A 17,445-nucleotide genomic window follows, 5' to 3' on the forward strand; every position below is an offset into this window, starting at 1 on the left:
TTGAACATTGAAGACTGTTTGTTGCACTTTGAACCAGAGTCGAGTCGTGCATTTGGGTCCTGATCCAACACAAACCATAACATATATATATATGTTTTATACTCACAGACACCAAACTTACTCCAGGGGGGATTCCTGAGAAAAGGCGTTTCCAAGAATGGATGAACCAGGAGCTGCTCGCCCTCTGAGCGCTCACACTGCGACGGCGAGGACCAGATCCACCTCAGGATGAACCTGCTGATGTTGAAAGTGATGAAATGAAGACACGTGGACCCTCAACATACAACAGAAGCATAGATTTTATTAAAAGCTTTTGGAAACATTAGAAAACATGGAGATGGTTCCAGATGCTTTCCACATTTGAAATATACGACATCATGACTCAGAAAGATCGATTCCTCTCGTCACGTTTCAGGAAGAGTTTCTAGCTAAAGTGTTAAATGTTGATGATCAAAGAGGTGAAATCAGATCAGTGTGTGAGTGTGAGACAGATCTGCTTCACAGTGCAGAGTGTGTGTGTGATGGTGAACACACTGAACTTTGATTTCAGCAGCTGATCTTCAGTGTTTCTGTGCACAGGAGAGACTCAGACCTGCAGAGGACACACAGACACTGAGGAACCAGGTGACCAGAGCCTAAACCCAGGATAAAGAGGTTCAGTGAACGTGGTGTTGAAGGTGTGGAGGTGGATCAGTGAGTCAGAGGAGACTCTGTAGAAGGACAGAGAGCCGGCAGGACAGTCCACATACACTGCTGCTCTGTGAGAGACGCAGGAGGTGATGGATGTTTCTCTGTCATTGTGACAGACAAAGTAACGGCCATCATCATCAGAGCAGAGCAGACTCCAGGACTGATTATTCTCTCCAAACACACAGTATTTACTGTCTCCTCTCCTGCTGATTCCTCTGTAACTCACTGATATATAAACTCCTCCTCTCCACTCGACCTCCCAGTAACAGCGACCAGTCAGACCAGTTCTACACAGCAGCTGTTCCCAGGAGTCAAACCTGTCTGGATGATCAGGATATGACTGATCCTCCTCCACACGTGTCACCTTCCTGTTGTTGTCAGACAGTTTGAGTCTTCTGTTTACTGTGTTTGTGTCCAGTTCCAGTTCACAGGCATCTGATGGAGAGAACAAGACACAACACAGCTGCAGGTTTTCATCTGTGATTTAGAAAACTGAAGGCTTCCTGAACACAACTTCTATCTGTCAAACTGTGAATACGGAGTTTAAAGCAGCACCTGAAGGCAACACAGCTCTTCTCTAATGTCAGAGTCCAAAGAAGAAGGAGCAAAGAGAGCTCTCTGTTGGCTCCACTGCTAATGAAATGGACCCATTAGTTCTGTTGGATCACTGACTTCACTTTGGGGTCTTTGTGGATTTGAAATGGATTCAGTTCTAAAATCTTTCTGCACAAAAACAGAAGCTGGATCCTGATTGAAACTCTGGAGAAGTTCATGTTTGTACTTCAGTCCAGAACATGTCAAACTCTAGTGTAACATGAGCAGCTGAGTTCTCCTGAATCACACTGAAAACACACTCACACTTCCTCAGACCAGGTCTCAGTCTCTGTGGTCCACCATGGTCCATCCTGCAGGAAGACACAAAGACACCATCAACTTCACTCATCAGGTCCTTCAACAGGAACCAGAGTTCATCAGTTAGAGACACAAACAGTCTGTCTGTCCACACCTGAGAGAGTCCAGTCTGTCCGTCTGTCCACACCTGAGAGAGTCCAGTCTGTCTGTCTGTCCACACCTGAGAGAGTCCAGTCTGTCTGTCTGTCCATACCTGAGAGAGTCCAGTCTGTCTGTCTGTCCATACCTGAGAGAGTCCAGTCTGTCTGTCTGTCCACACCTGAGAGAGTCCAGTCTGTCTGTCTGTCCACACCTGAGAGAGTCCAGTCTGTCTGTCTGTCCACACCTGAGAGAGTCCAGTCTGTCTGTCTGTCCACACCTGAGAGAGTCCAGTCTGTCTGTCTGTCCACACCTGAGAGAGTCCAGTCTGTCTGTCTGTCCATACCTGAGAGAGTTCAGTCTGTCTGTCTGTCCATACCTGAGAGAGTCCAGTCTCCAGTGTGGATCCTTGAGTCCAGCAGACAGAAGCTTCTCTCCTGAGTCTCCTGGATGATTGTAGCTCAGGTCCAGTTCTCTCAGATGGGACGGGTTGGAGCTCAGAGCTGAGACCAGAGAAGCAAAGCCTTCCTCTGAGACCAGACAGCCTGAGAGACTACACACACACACACACACACACACACACACACACACACACACACACACACACACACACACACACACCCCAGTGTAATAACATCAGTGCTGGTGGAGAACCTCGTTGATGCGTCACAGTCGGTGAAATTGCATTTCTTCTTTGTCGTGCTTCTCTCTTCTCTGATGAGTGTTGAAGCAGACAGAAGCATCCATATTCAACATCCACTCATCACTAACTCGGCCTTATTCATTCTTCAGTGTTATTCATTTATCCGACACATCACTTCCTGTATTTAGACAGACGACTGAATGTTTACTGTTACTAAGGCAACAGCTGACAGCTGATGTCAGCTCTGACATGGTGGACTCCCAGAAGACCAACCCCACACTGCTGCACAGCAGTTGCTTTGGGAATATTAGAAGTGTATTGATATTGAACATGTGTCCAAATTGCACCTAACACTGCTCTCACTTGGCTCCCCAGTAAAACAGCTGCCAAGTGTGAAGTTGATCGGATGAATGGTTCTTGCAGGGACACACAAACAGACAAACAGGACAATTCACAAACTGCTCTCTAGTAGGAAACAAAGAGAATCAGAGTTCAGAGGGTCATCATTTTAAAACAGCAGAGCACCAACCTGAGAGTCTCCAGTCTGCAGTGTGGACTCTTCAGTCCATCAGACACCAGATCCACTCCTGAGTCCTGCAGGTCGTTGTTACTCAGGTCCAGATGTCTCAGACTAGAGGACTGGGAGCTGAGGACTGAGGACAGAGCTGCACAGCTTCTCTCTGACAGGTTGCAGCCGCTCATCCTAAAATAATGAAACAGAAAGTTCATCCCATGATTGATCAGACTCATCACTCACTCATCTTCAGCCTCTGATCCTGGATCAGGTCTGAGGGGCAGCAGCTCCAGCAGGGACCCCAAACTTCCCTTTCCCGGGCCACATTAACCAGCTCTAACTGGGGGATCCTGAGGCGTTCCCAGGCCAGTGTGGAGATCTAATCTCTCCACCTGGTCCTGGGTCTTCCCTGAGGCCTCCTCCCAGCTGGACGTGCCTGGAACACCTCCCTAGGGAGGCGCCCAGGGTTCATCCAGACCAGATGATCCTGAACCACCTCAACTGGCTCCTTTCAACGCAAAGGAGCAGCGGCTCTACTCCGAGTTCCTCACGGATGCTGAACTTCTCCCCCTCTCTCTAAGGGAGACTCCAGACAAACAATGGTTGTTAGTTCTGAATGAACCAAAACATACGGCCTCAGATCAGAAGATACGATCACAAAATCAATCATGGACCTTTGGCCTAGGATGCTCTGGTACCACGTACTGTGAAAGACATTCTCTGGAGTCCTCAGTGTTTCTCAAATCATGTCTTTACTAAGCTGCATGCATACAGGAGAGACGCTCCCACAACCGGGTCTGAACTGTTCTCTCCCGTTCTCCAGATAGCTTCAGCATATAAACAGTCACATCAAAGCACCTCACAGACACAAGGACATCACAGTAACAGAACACACACTACCCAATGTTTATGACCCCAGTGGATGTTATCAATGTTTTACGAGCACCAAACTTCACCATTTGAAAGCCCCATGTGACTCCTCTCCACAATCCCCCAGCACTCATCCACAGCTCCACTGTTGTGGTAATCAACACACAGAAACCAAGGATTTACATCATAGACTAAGAAACACGTACAAAGAAAGAAGGAAACCCTGGTTATTTCCCACAGGACACTTCTGAGCATCCTCATGTTCCAACATGGTGTTAGTTAAAGACGATCCGTGGCTAGCAAAGAAGTCTGACAACACACGACCGCTCAGATTTAGATCAGGGATACATGAAGAAATTCAGAGTTCACAGGGTCATCATTTTAAAAACGCAGAGCACCAACCTGAGAGTCTCCAGTCTGCAGTGTGGACTCTTCAGTCCATCAGACACCAGATCCACTCCTGAGTCCTGCAGGTCGCTGTTACTCAGGTCCAGATGTCTCAGACTAGAGGACTGGGAGCTGAGGACTGAGGACAGAGCTGCACAGCTTCTCTCTGACAGGTTACAGCCACTCAGTCTGAAGAGGAATCAGCAATACATGAGACAGTAATGACAAACAATGGTTGTTAGTTCTGAATGAATAAAAACTACATTAATCTGATATTCATGTGAGCACGTACAGAGCTTTGTTGGAGGCTTTGACCACTGGCAGCAGCCTCAGAAGAGCCTCCTCTGAAGCAGAGTACTTCTTCAGGTCAAACACGTCCAGATCTTTTCCTGATGTCAGTAAGATGAAGCCCAGAGCTGAACACTGAGCAGGAGACAGTTTATCTGTGGAGAGACGTCCTGAACTCAGGGACTGTTGGATCTCCTCCACCAGAGAACGATCCTCCAGTTCATTCAGACAGTGGAACAGATTGATGCTTTTCTCTGCAGACAGATTCTTTCTGATCTTCTTCTCGATGTACTGGACTGTTTCCTCTTTTGTCTGTGAACTACTTCCTGTCTGTGTCAGCAGGCCTCGTAGGTGATTCTGGTTGGTCTCTAGTGAAAGACCCAGGAGGAAGCGGAGGAACAAGTCCAGGTGTCCGTTTGGACTCTGTAAGGCCTCGTCCACAGCACTCTGGTAGAGACGTGTTGGTTCAGGCTTGTTTCTTGTTTGTTCTCCTGACAGCAGGTTGACTCCAGAGTTGGTGAACGTCAGATGGACATGAAGAGCAGCCAGAAACTCCTGAACACTCAGATGGATGAAGCAGAACACCTTGTCCTGGTACAGTGCTCTCTCCTCTTTAAAGACCTGTGTGAACACTCCTGAGTACACTGAGGCTGCTCTGATATCGATGCCACACTCTCTCAGGTCTGACTCATAGAAGATCAGGTTTCCTTTCTGCAGCTGCTCAAAAGCCAGTTTCCCCAGAGACTCGATCATCTTCCTGCTCTCTTGACTCCAGTGTGGATCCGTCTCAGCTCCTCCATCATACTTGACCTTCTTCAGTTTGGACTGAACCACCAGGAAGTGGATGTACATCTCAGTCAGGGTCTTGGGCAGCTCTGCTCCCTCTCTGGTTCTTGTCACTTCCTCCAGAACTGTAGCAGTGATCCAGCAGAAGACTGGGATGTGGCACATGATGTGGAGGCTTCGTGAAGTCTTGATGTGGGAGATGATTCTGCCGGCCTGCTCCTCATCTCTGAATCTCTTCCTGAAGTACTCGTCCTTCTGTGGGTCAGTGAACCCTCGGACCTCTGTCACCATGTCAACACACTCAGGAGGGATCTGATTGGCTGCTGCAGGTCGTGTGGTGATCCAGAGGCGAGCAGAGGGAAGCAGTTTCCCCCTGATGAGGTTTGTCAGCAGCACATCCACTGAGGTGGACTCTGTAACATCAGTCAGGACCTCAGTGTTGTGGAAGTCCAGAGGAAGTCGACACTCGTCCAGACCGTCAAAGATGAACACGACCTGGAACTCTTCAAACCTGCAGATTCCTGCTTCTTTGGTTTCACTAAAGAAGTGATGAACAAGTTCCACCAAGCTGAACTTTCTCTGCTTCAGCACATTCAGCTCTCTGAAAGTGAATGGAAATGTGAAGTGTACGTCCTGGTTGGCTTCGCCTTCAGCCCAGTCCAGAGTGAACTTCTGTGTTAGGACTGTTTTCCCAATGCCAGCCACTCCCTTTGTCATCACTGCTCTGATTGGTTCCTCTCTTCCAGGTGAGGCTTTAAAGATGTCTCCACATCTGATTGTTGTTTCTGGTCTGTCGTGTTTCCTGGATGCTGCTTCAATCTGTCTGACCTCATGTTCATCATTGACCTCTGCACTCCCTCCCTCTGTGATGAAGATCTCTGTGTAGATCTGATTCAGAAGAGTCGGGTTTCCTGCTTTAGCGATCCCCTCAAACACACACTGGAACTTCTTCTTCAGGTGAGACTTCAGTTCACGTCGACAAACTCCAGAATGACTTCCTGAACGAACAAAGAACAAATGAAACCAGTGAGTGGATCCTACAGAAAACCAGACAACAGAACATTGAACACTGGCTGTATAGTTCCTCCTCCAACAGTTTCATTCAGCTCATCAGTGGAGGACAAACAGCCTCTGGTCTGATGCAGATGTGTGCAGCACAGTTTGGAAATGTAAACTTCTCCCATGCTGCCTCCATTTCCCTTTTCCATCATGTTAAAGACGTTCAGATCCTCTTACTGCTCTGCAGACAGTCAGCCAGCTCCTCCTGCTTCATTCTCCTCAGGAACAACTGTGTGATCTTCAGAAACGCCTCTCTGCTGCTCCTCTGCTCTTCATCCCCACTGTCCAACACCTCCTCATCCTCCCTCTGACTCTCTAAGAATTCTGGGTAATCTGGACTCAGAACCTTGTGGATCCTCTTCAGCTCATTCTTCACAAAAGTGACGATGTTCTCCTCCAGCAGCTGGAACAGAACGATGAAGTGGATTCAAACTGCTTCAACACAACATGTGATTCATCAGGCTGTTCCTGAACGGCCCCATCATCATTTAATATGGAGTTGATGAAGTTCACAGTGAAAGGTGTGTTTGCACATGTACGCACCGTAAACACTGAGTCCAGGTGTGTGTGATGCTGCTGAGCGGACCGATCAGTGGGAACCTCGGAGCGCTCCTGCTCAACTCTGCAGAGAAAAGAAGAACAGTTCAGTCCCAAGTACCTGAGTTATGTCTTAAATAAAGACTCTATGGAAAAACGAGGAAGAAGAAGAGAGACCCTGCCCGGAGGAAGCCCGAGCCCTCCGTCTGCAGCCAGACCCAGGCGGAGGGCTCACCGGCGAGCGCCTGGTGGCCGGGTTTGCCACGGAGGCTGGCCGGGCAGAGCCCGAAAAAGTGATGTGGCGCCTCCCTCCTCTCCGTCCTGTGGGCCCAACACTCGCAGGAGGAACTGCTGGGGTCAGGGCGCTGCTGCAGAGGCTCTGGGGACGTGGAGCGTCACCTCTCTATGGGGGAAGGAGCCGGAGTTTGTTGGTTAGGTGTCTCAAGGGGCGGTAACCCTGAAGAAGGAGGCCTTCAGGATCTGGTCTCCCAGAAGACTCCGGAGGTGGTTCTAAGGTCCCCACAGGTCTGAAGGGCTGCAGCCTCTGCTGGGTCAGAGGCAAAGCAGCGGGTGTGGGAGGAGTTCACAGAAGTCCTGGAGAAGGACTTTGGGGGGCACCGAGGTGCTTCTGGACCACCATTCAGCACCTCAGGAGGGGGACACGGGGAACCGTCCAAGCTGTTTACAGTAAGGACGGGACGCTGGTGACCTCAGCTGATGAGGTCATGGGGCGGTGGAAGGACTTTGAGGAAGTCCTGAATGGGCCCAACACGCCCTCTTTTGTAGCCAGCCGCTGCTCCTTTGTGTTGAAAGGAGCCAGTTGAGGTGGTTCAGGATCATCTGGTAAGGATGAACCCTGGGCGCCTCCCTAGGGAGGTGTTCCAGGCACGTCCAGCTGGGAGGAGGCCTCGGGGAAGACCCAGGACCAGGTGGAGAGATTAGATCTCCACACTGGCCTGGGAACGCCTCGGCGTCCCCCAGTTAGAGCTGGTTAATGTGGCCCGGGAAAGGGAAGTTTGGGGTCCCCTGCTGGAGCTGCTGCCCCCGAGACCTGATCCAGGATCAGAGGCTGAAGATGAGACAATTTGACTCAGTCAGATAATAACAAAGTTCAGTTTTGAATTCTCACAGCTGGGTCCAGATACAGATCCAGGTCCAGGTTCAGGTCCAGGTTCTGGTCCAGGTCTCTGCTGCTGCTTCCTGATACAAAGACAGTAGACCAGTAACGTTGTCCTGTTCATCAACATGTAATCTGAGCAGGAGGTGGAGCTACCAGTTAGATCTGGGGGAGCTCACCTCCACACACAGTCTCGGTTCTGGAACCGTACTCTGGATAGGGATTGGACCCTATTCTACTCTGGAGGGGCCCAGGGTGTGAGGGGCCGGGCTAATGTGGGGAGACTCTCAAACCCCCGGCTGAGCGCCGCGGTGTTGGAGTTCACCCCGGTGGACCAGAGGGTGGCCTCCTTACGCCTGAGGGTGGTGGGGGGGGACTCTGACTGTTGTTGGTGCAGATGCAGCGAACAGCAGTTCAGAGTCTTGGGCCTTCTTGGAGACCCTGAATGGAGTCCTGCATGGGGCTCCAGTAGGGGACTCCATAGTCCGGCTGGGAGACTTCAACGGTCACGTGGGCAACGATGGAGACACCTGGAGAGGCTGATTGGGAGGAACGGCCTCCTGGTCCTGGATCCTCTTTAACAAACACCATGTTGGAACAGAAGGAGGCTCAGAAGTGGACCTGGTTCCAGAGCACCCTAGGCCAAAGGTCCAGGATCCAGTTTGTGATGGTCTCATCTGATCTGAGGCCGGATGTTTTGGACACTCGGGTGAAGAGAGGGGCAGAGCTGTCAGCTGATCACCATCTGGGGATGAGTTGGTCAGAGGATGGGGAAGGTTCTGGACGGACCGGGTAAACCCAAACCAGTAGTGCGGGTGAACTGGGAACGTCTGGAGGAGGCCCCTGTCCCAGAGATCTTTGATCCTCAAGCGGTGAGCTGTGGCCTCAAGGTCTTAGGTGCCTCAAGGGGCGGGGACCCTGGAACACCGTGGTGGACCCCGGGGGTCAGGGAAGCTGTCCCCCTGAAGAAGGATGCCTTCAGGATCTTGTCTCCCAGAAGACTCCGGAGGTGGTTCTAAGGTACCGACAGGTCTGAAGGGCTGCAGCCTCTGCTGGGTCAGAGGCAAAGCAGCGGGTGTGGGAGGAGTTCACAGAAGTCCTGGAGAAGGACTTTGGGGGGCACCGAGGTGCTTCTGGAAAACCATTCAGCACCTCAGGAGGGGGACACGGGGAACCGTCCAAGCTGTTTACAGTAAGGACGGGACGCTGGTGCCCTCAGCTGATGAGGTCATTGGGCAGCGGAAGGACTTTGAGGAACTCCTGAATCCGACCAACACGCCCTCTTTTGTAGCCAGCCGCTGCTCCTTTGTGTTGAAAGGAGCCAGTTGAGGTGGTTTAGGATCATCTGGTAAGGATGAACCCTGGGCGCCTCCCTAGGGAGGTGTTCCAGGCACGTCCAGCTGGGAGGAGGCCTCGGGGAAGACCCAGGACCAGGTGGAGAGCCTCAGGATCCCCCAGTTAGAGCTGGTTAATGTGGCCCGGGAAAGGGACGTTTGGGGTCCCTGCTGGAGCTGCTGCCCCTGAGACCTGATCCAGGATCAGAGGCTGAAGATGAGACAATTTGACTCAGTCAGTTAATAACAAAGTTCAGTTTTGAATTCTCACCTTCCATCAGCAGGTTGGCCGACTTTAAATGTCTCAAACCAGTCCTTAGACCGGTCACTCTTCATGGACACACAGCTGGGTCCAGGTCCAGGTCCAGGTCCCGGTCTCTGCTGCATCCTGATACAAACAAACAAACTAATGAAAAGCAGTTTCAAAAGGAAAAAGTACCAGACTCTGTCATTGTTTATCATCATAAGGATCAAGAGTATGTCTTCTTCCTCTTCTTCTATTATATCAACATTACTGATACAGAGTCTTATTCTGAGACCTGATCCCAGCGTCAGGATCAGGACTATACATGTATAGACCTGATCCCAGCGTCAGGACCAGGACTATACATGTATGACCTGATCCCAGCGTCAGGATCAGGACTATACATGTATAGACCTGATCCTGACGCTGGGATAATAACAAAGTTCAGTTTTTAATTCTCACCTTCCATCAGCAGGTTGGCCGACTTTAAAGTCCTCAAACCAGTCCTTAGACCGGTCACTCTTCATGGACACACAGCTGGGTCCAGATACAGATCCAGGTCCAGGTTCAGGTCCAGGTTCTGGTCCAGGTCTCTGCTGCTGCTTCCTGATACAAAGACAGTGGACCAGTAACGTTGTCCTGTTCATCAACATGTAATCTGAGCAGGAGGTGGAGCTCCCAGTTAGATCTGGGGGGGCTCACCTCCACACACAGTCTCGGTTCTAAAAACCGCGCTGCTGCAGAGGCTCTGGGGACGTGGAGCGTCACCTCTCTATGGGGGAAGGAGCCGGAGTTTGTTGGTTAGGTGTCTCAAGGGGCGGTAACCCTGAAGAAGGAGGCCTTCAGGATCTGGTCTCCCAGAAGACTCCGGAGGTGGTTCTAAGGTCCCCACAGGTCTGAAGGGCTGCAGCCTCTGCTGGGTCAGAGGCAAAGCAGCGGGTGTGGGAGGAGTTCACAGAAGTCCTGGAGAAGGACTTTGGGGGGCACCGAGGTGCTTCTGGACCACCATTCAGCACCTCAGGAGGGGGACACGGGGAACCGTCCAAGCTGTTTACAGTAAGGACGGGACGCTGGTGACCTCAGCTGATGAGGTCATGGGGCGGTGGAAGGACTTTGAGGAAGTCCTGAATGGGCCCAACACGCCCTCTTTTGTAGCCAGCCGCTGCTCCTTTGTGTTGAAAGGAGCCAGTTGAGGTGGTTCAGGATCATCTGGTAAGGATGAACCCTGGGCGCCTCCCTAGGGAGGTGTTCCAGGCACGTCCAGCTGGGAGGAGGCCTCGGGGAAGACCCAGGACCAGGTGGAGAGATTAGATCTCCACACTGGCCTGGGAACGCCTCGGCGTCCCCCAGTTAGAGCTGGTTAATGTGGCCCGGGAAAGGGAAGTTTGGGGTCCCCTGCTGGAGCTGCTGCCCCCGAGACCTGATCCAGGATCAGAGGCTGAAGATGAGACAATTTGACTCAGTCAGATAATAACAAAGTTCAGTTTTGAATTCTCACAGCTGGGTCCAGATACAGATCCAGGTCCAGGTTCAGGTCCAGGTTCTGGTCCAGGTCTCTGCTGCTGCTTCCTGATACAAAGACAGTAGACCAGTAACGTTGTCCTGTTCATCAACATGTAATCTGAGCAGGAGGTGGAGCTACCAGTTAGATCTGGGGGAGCTCACCTCCACACACAGTCTCGGTTCTGGAACCGTACTCTGGATAGGGATTGGACCCTATTCTAGTCTGGAGGGGCCCAGGGTGTGAGGGGCCGGGCTAATGTGGGGAGACTCTCAAACCCCCGGCTGAGCGCCGCGGTGTTGGAGTTCACCCCGGTGGACCAGAGGGTGGCCTCCTTACGCCTGAGGGTGGTGGGGGGGGACTCTGACTGTTGTTGGTGCAGATGCAGCGAACAGCAGTTCAGAGTCTTGGGCCTTCTTGGAGACCCTGAATGGAGTCCTGCATGGGGCTCCAGTAGGGGACTCCATAGTCCGGCTGGGAGACTTCAACGGTCACGTGGGCAACGATGGAGACACCTGGAGAGGCTGATTGGGAGGAACGGCCTCCTGGTCCTGGATCCTCTTTAACAAACACCATGTTGGAACAGAAGGAGGCTCAGAAGTGGACCTGGTTCCAGAGCACCCTAGGCCAAAGGTCCAGGATCCAGTTTGTGATGGTCTCATCTGATCTGAGGCCGGATGTTTTGGACACTCGGGTGAAGAGAGGGGCAGAGCTGTCAGCTGATCACCATCTGGGGATGAGTTGGTCAGAGGATGGGGAAGGTTCTGGACGGACCGGGTAAACCCAAACCAGTAGTGCGGGTGAACTGGGAACGTCTGGAGGAGGCCCCTGTCCCAGAGATCTTTGATCCTCAAGCGGTGAGCTGTGGCCTCAAGGTCTTAGGTGCCTCAAGGGGCGGGGACCCTGGAACACCGTGGTGGACCCCGGGGGTCAGGGAAGCTGTCCCCCTGAAGAAGGATGCCTTCAGGATCTTGTCTCCCAGAAGACTCCGGAGGTGGTTCTAAGGTACCGACAGGTCTGAAGGGCTGCAGCCTCTGCTGGGTCAGAGGCAAAGCAGCGGGTGTGGGAGGAGTTCACAGAAGTCCTGGAGAAGGACTTTGGGGGGCACCGAGGTGCTTCTGGAAAACCATTCAGCACCTCAGGAGGGGGACACGGGGAACCGTCCAAGCTGTTTACAGTAAGGACGGGACGCTGGTGCCCTCAGCTGATGAGGTCATTGGGCAGCGGAAGGACTTTGAGGAACTCCTGAATCCGACCAACACGCCCTCTTTTGTAGCCAGCCGCTGCTCCTTTGTGTTGAAAGGAGCCAGTTGAGGTGGTTTAGGATCATCTGGTAAGGATGAACCCTGGGCGCCTCCCTAGGGAGGTGTTCCAGGCACGTCCAGCTGGGAGGAGGCCTCGGGGAAGACCCAGGACCAGGTGGAGAGATTAGTTCTCCACACTGGCCTGGGAACGCCTCAGGATCCCCCAGTTAGAGCTGGTTAATGTGGCCCGGGAAAGGGACGTTTGGGGTCCCTGCTGGAGCTGCTGCCCCTGAGACCTGATCCAGGATCAGAGGCTGAAGATGAGACAATTTGACTCAGTCAGTTAATAACAAAGTTCAGTTTTGAATTCTCACCTTCCATCAGCAGGTTGGCCGACTTTAAATGTCTCAAACCACTCCTTAGACCGGTCGCTCTTCATGGACACACAGCTGGGTCCAGGTCCAGGTCCAGGTCCAGGTCTCTGCTGCATCCTGATACAAACAAACAAACTAATGAAAAGCAGTTTCAAAAGGAAAAAGTCCCAGACTCTGTCATTGTTTATCATCATAAGGATCAAGAGTATGTCTTCTTCCTCTTCTTCTATTATATCAACATTACTGATACAGAGTCTTATTCTGAGACCTGATCCCAGCGTCAGGATCAGGACTATACATGTAAAGACCTGATCCCAGCGTCAGGATCAGGACTAAACATGTATAGACCTGATCCCAGCGTCAGGACCAGGACTATACATGTATAGACCTGATCCCAGCGTCAGGATCAGGACTATACATGTATAGACCTGATCCCAGCGTCAGGATCAGGACTATACATGTATAGACCTGATCCAAGCGTCAGGATCAGGACTATACATGTATAGACCTGATCCTGACGCTGGGATAATAACAAAGTTCAGTTTTTAATTCTCACCTTCCATCAGCAGGTTGGCCGACTTTAAAGTCCTCAAACCAGTCCTTAGACCGGTCGCTCTTCATGGACACACAGCTGGGTCCAGGTCCAGGTCCAGGTCCAGGTCTCTGCTGCATCCTGATACAAACAAACAAACTAATGAAAAGCAGTTTCAAAAGGAAAAAGTACCAGACTCTGTCATTGTTTATCATCATAAGGATCAAGAGTATGTCTTCTTCCTCTTCTTCTATTATATCAACATTACTGATACAGAGTCTTATTCTGAGACCTGATCCCAGCGTCAGGATCAGGACTATACATGTATAGACCTGATCCCAGCGTCAGGACCAGGACTATACATGTATAGACCTGATCCCAGCGTCAGGATCAGGACTATACATGTATAGACCTGATCCCAGCGTCAGGATCAGGACTATACATGTATAGACCTGATCCAAGCGTCAGGATCAGGACTATACATGTATAGACCTGATCCTGACGCTGGGATAATAACAAAGTTCAGTTTTTAATTCTCACCTTCCATCAGCAGGTTGGCCGACTTTAAAGTCCTCAAACCAGTCCTTAGACCGGTCACTCTTCATGGACACACAGCTGGGTCCAGGTCCAGGTCCAGATCCAGGTTCAGGTCCAGGTTCTGGTCCAGGTCTCTGCTGCTGCTTCCTGATACAAAGACAGTGGACCAGTAACGTTGTCCTGTTCATCAACATGTAATCTGAGCAGGAGGTGGAGCTCCCAGTTAGATCTGGGGGGGCTCACCTCCACACACAGTCTCGGTTCTGAAACCGTACTCTGTATAGGGGTTGGACCCTGGTCTTCTCTGGAGGTGCCCAGGGTGTGAGGCGCCGAGCGGGTGCGGGGATACTCCCAAACCCCCGGCTGAGCGCCGCGGTGTTGGAGTTCACCCCGGTGGACCAGAGGGTGGCCTCCTTACGCCTGCGGGTGGTGGGGGGGGACTCTGACTGTTGTTGGTGCAGATGCAGCGAACAGCAGTTCAGAGTCTTGGGCCTTCTTGGAGACCCTGAATGGAGTCCTGCATGGGGCTCCAGTAGGGGACTCCAGAGTCCTGCTGGGAGACTTCAACGCCCACGTGGGCAACGATGGAGACACCTGGAGAGGCTGATTGGGAGGAACGGCCTCCCTGATCTAAACCCCAGCGTCTGGTGTTAGACCTGTGTGCTGGTCCTGGATCCTCTTTAACAAACACCATGTTGGAACAGAAGGAGGCTCAGAAGTGGACCTGGTTCCAGAGCACCCTAGGCCCAAGGTCCAGGATCCAGTCTGTGATGGTCTCATCTGATCTGAGGCCGGATGTTCTGGACACTCGGGTGAAGAGAGGGGCAGAGCTGTCAGCTGATCACCATCTGGGGATGAGTTGGTCAGAGGATGGGGAAGGTTCTGGACAGACCGGGTAAACCCAAACCAGTAGTGCGGGTGAACTGGGAACGTCTGGAGGAGGCCCCTGTCCCAGAGACCTTCAACTCACACCTCCGGAGGAGCTTTTCTGGCGTCCCTGTGGAGGTTGGGGGCATCGAACCGGAGTGGGCGATGTTCAAAGCTTCCACTGCTGAAGCTGCAGCGGTGAGCTGTGGCCTCAAGGTCTCAGGTGCCTCAAGGGGCGGGGACCCTGGAACACCGTGGTGGACCCCGGGGGTCAGGGGTCCCCCTGAAGAAGGAGGCCTTCAGGATCTGGTCTCCCAGAAGACTCCGGAGGTGGTTCTGAGGTCCCCACAGGTCTGAAGGGCTGCAGCCTCTGCTGGGTCAGAGGCAAAGCAGCGGGTGTGGGAGGAGTTCACAGAAGTCCTGGAGAAGGACTTTAGGGGGCACCGAGGTGCTTCTGGACCACCATTCAGCACCTCAGGAGGGGGACACGGGGAACCGTCCAAGCTGTTTACAGTAAGGACGGGACGCTGGTGACCTCAGCTGATGAGGTCATGGGGCGGTGGAAGGACTCTGAGGAAGTCCTGAATGGGCCCAACACGCCCTCTTTTGTAGAGGCAGAGCTGGAGGCTGATGGGGATCATCGTCAACATCTCTGACAGAAGTCACTGAGGAAGGAAACAAGTCCACAGAGGCAAAGCCCCAGGATCCATGAGCTGCATCCACACATGCTGAAAGCTCTGGGTCTGGAGGGGCCGTCCTGGTCCTGGTCCTGGTCCTGGTCCTGGTCCACACGTCTCTGACACACTGGTGGAAGTCTGGGACAGTGCCGAGGGAGTGGCAGACCGGGGTGGTGGTTCCTGTCCAGAAAGGGGGACCAGAGGGTGTGAGCCAGTTCCAGGGGGATCACACTCCTCAGCCTCCCTGGTGAAGTCGACTCCAAGGTGCTGGAAAGGAGGTTGGTCCTGTAGAACCTCAGACTGAAGAGGAACCAGGTGGATCCAGTCCTGGACCTGGACCAGGACCAGCTCTGCACTCTCAAGGATCCTGGAGGGGGTCTGGGAGTGTGCCCATCCGGTCTACATGTGCTTTGTGGATCTGGAGAAGGCACATGACCGGGTCCCTGGAGATACTGTGGGAGGTGCTGGGGGAGTCTGGGGGGAGGGGGTCACTTCTGAGGGGGTCCAGTCTCTGAACCCCCAAAGAGAGAGCTGAGTCCGGATCCTGGGCAGTGAGTCGGAGTGGTTCCCGGTGGGGGTCGGCCTCCTCCAGGGGTGAACTTTGTCACACATCCTGTTTGTGATTTTCATTGACAGGATATGGAGGCGTAGTCGTGGTGGGGAGGGGCTGCAGTCGCTCTACAGGACCGTTGTGATGAACAGAGAGCTGAGGAAGGCAAAGCTCTGGATCTACCTTCAGTCCTGGTTCCTACCCTCACCTGTGGTCCTGAAAGCTGGGTCAGGACCCAAAGAACCAGGTCAGGACCCAAAGAACCAGGTCCAGGTCCAAGCGTCTGAAATGTGTTTCCTCAGGAGGGGGGCTGGAGTCCAGCTGGGAGGAGGCCTCGGGGAAGACCCAGGACCAGGTGGAGAGGTTAGATCTCCACACTGGCCTGGGAACGCCTCAGGATCCCCCAGTTAGAGCTGGTTAATGTGGCCCGGGAAAGGGAAGTTTGGGGTCCCTGCTGGAGCTGCTGCCCCTGAGACCTGATCCAGGATCAGAGGCTGGAGCTGCTGCCCCTGAGACCTGATCCAGGATCAGAGGCTGGAGCTGCTGCCCCTGAGACCTGATCCAGGATCAGAGGCTGGAGCTGCTGCCCCCGAGACCTGATCCAGGATCAGAGGCTGGAGCTGCTGCCCCCGAGACCTGATCCAGGATCAGAGGCTGAAGATGAGACAATTTGACTCAGTCAGATAATAACAAAGTTCAGTTTTGAATTCTCACCTTCCATCAGCAGGTTGTTCATCTTTAAATTCAACAAACCAGTCCTTAGACCGGTCACTCTTCATGGACACACAGCTGGGTCCAGGTCCAGATCCAGGTCCAGGTCCAGATCCAGGTCCAGGTCCAGATCCAGATCCAGATCCAGGTCCAGGTCCAGGTCCAGGTGCAGGTCTCTGCTGCTGCTCCCTGATACAAAGACAGTGGATGAGTAACGTTGTCCTGGTCATCAACATGTAATCTGATCAAAGATGGCGTCTCATCTCAGTGGATCATCAGTCGTTGGCTCTTTGTGAACTAATAAAGTGAGTCGTTCATATTCTAAGCAAACATGTTCAGGAGCTCAGTGTGAATCATGATGGTGGAGTGATCTGAGCTCTGACATGAAGAAGAGTCCATCATCATCTTCCTCCTCCTCCTCCTCTCACCTCTGAGCTTTGGTCTGTCCCTCATGTTCCCCACACAGAGTGGTTTTAGAGAGAGGGGCTCCGTCCTCTCCGTCCTCACACTGGTTCATAGCAGAGTCCACGTCTCTGTCAGGACCAAATGCATTCAAATGACAGAAGGGAACATTTAAAGAGATACAGCCCAACACCGTTCATTCACATCCTCTCCTTCATTACTGACATCACTTCAATCAACTGGGCTGAAAAGGAACAAGACGTTAGCAACATTTGTTCTTTTGGACAAAGAATCCAAAAACTCTTCATTTCATGTTCACACTTTTCCCAGTTAGAGTTCCTGTTTCAATGTGTGAAGGGATTTCAAAATAAAAGCTTTCATGGAGTTAACCAACAGAACCATGTTCATTTAGAGACTTCCTCTTTTGGAAGGTTAGCACCGTTAGCCCTCTGTGGTTGGAGCAGCTGGTTCTTATAGTTAGCATGTTTAGCATACTTAGCATGGTTAGCACCGTTAGCCCTCTTTTGTTGGAGCAGCTGGTTCTTATAGTAAGCATGTTTAGCATACTTAGCATGGTTAGCACCGTTAGCC

At 52.3% G+C, this 17,445-nt stretch overlaps 1 protein-coding gene across 1 annotated transcript; it reads right to left on the reverse strand.

Moving 5' to 3' along the window:
• Positions 1 to 281: 281 nt before the first annotated feature.
• LOC310966502 (NLR family CARD domain-containing protein 3-like) lies at positions 282 to 17,445 on the reverse strand. The gene is made up of 8 exons (XM_083940254.1): positions 16,881 to 17,445; positions 6,771 to 6,849; positions 6,405 to 6,630; positions 4,387 to 6,166; positions 4,110 to 4,283; positions 2,060 to 2,233; positions 1,549 to 1,595; positions 282 to 1,125 (listed from the first exon to the last, which is right to left on the reverse strand). The coding sequence occupies exons 1-8, from the start codon at positions 16,967 to 16,969 to the stop codon at positions 587 to 589; spliced, it is 3,108 nt and encodes a 1,035-aa protein (XP_083796380.1). The 5' UTR covers positions 16,970 to 17,445; the 3' UTR covers positions 282 to 586.

This window comes from Echiichthys vipera, assembly GCF_963691815.1.
Source record: "Echiichthys vipera genome assembly, chromosome: 3".
NCBI classification, from domain to species: Eukaryota; Metazoa; Chordata; class Actinopteri; order Perciformes; family Trachinidae; genus Echiichthys; species Echiichthys vipera.

What these genes read in the sequence shown, in the direction of transcription:
- LOC310966502 (XM_083940254.1), bottom strand. Translation starts at nt 16,969, where the DNA reads ATGAACCAGTGTGAGGACGGAGAGGACGGAGCCCCTCTCTCTAAAACC. An exon ending in AAAGCCTCCAACAAAGCTCT is followed by an intron (nt 4,284 to 4,386) that starts GTACGTGCTCAC and finishes ATTCCTCTTCAG; the next exon opens with ACTGAGTGGCTGTAACCTGT. An exon ending in GAGACCTGGTCTGAGGAAGT is followed by an intron (nt 1,126 to 1,548) that starts GTGAGTGTGTTT and finishes TCTCTCCATCAG; the next exon opens with ATGCCTGTGAACTGGAACTG.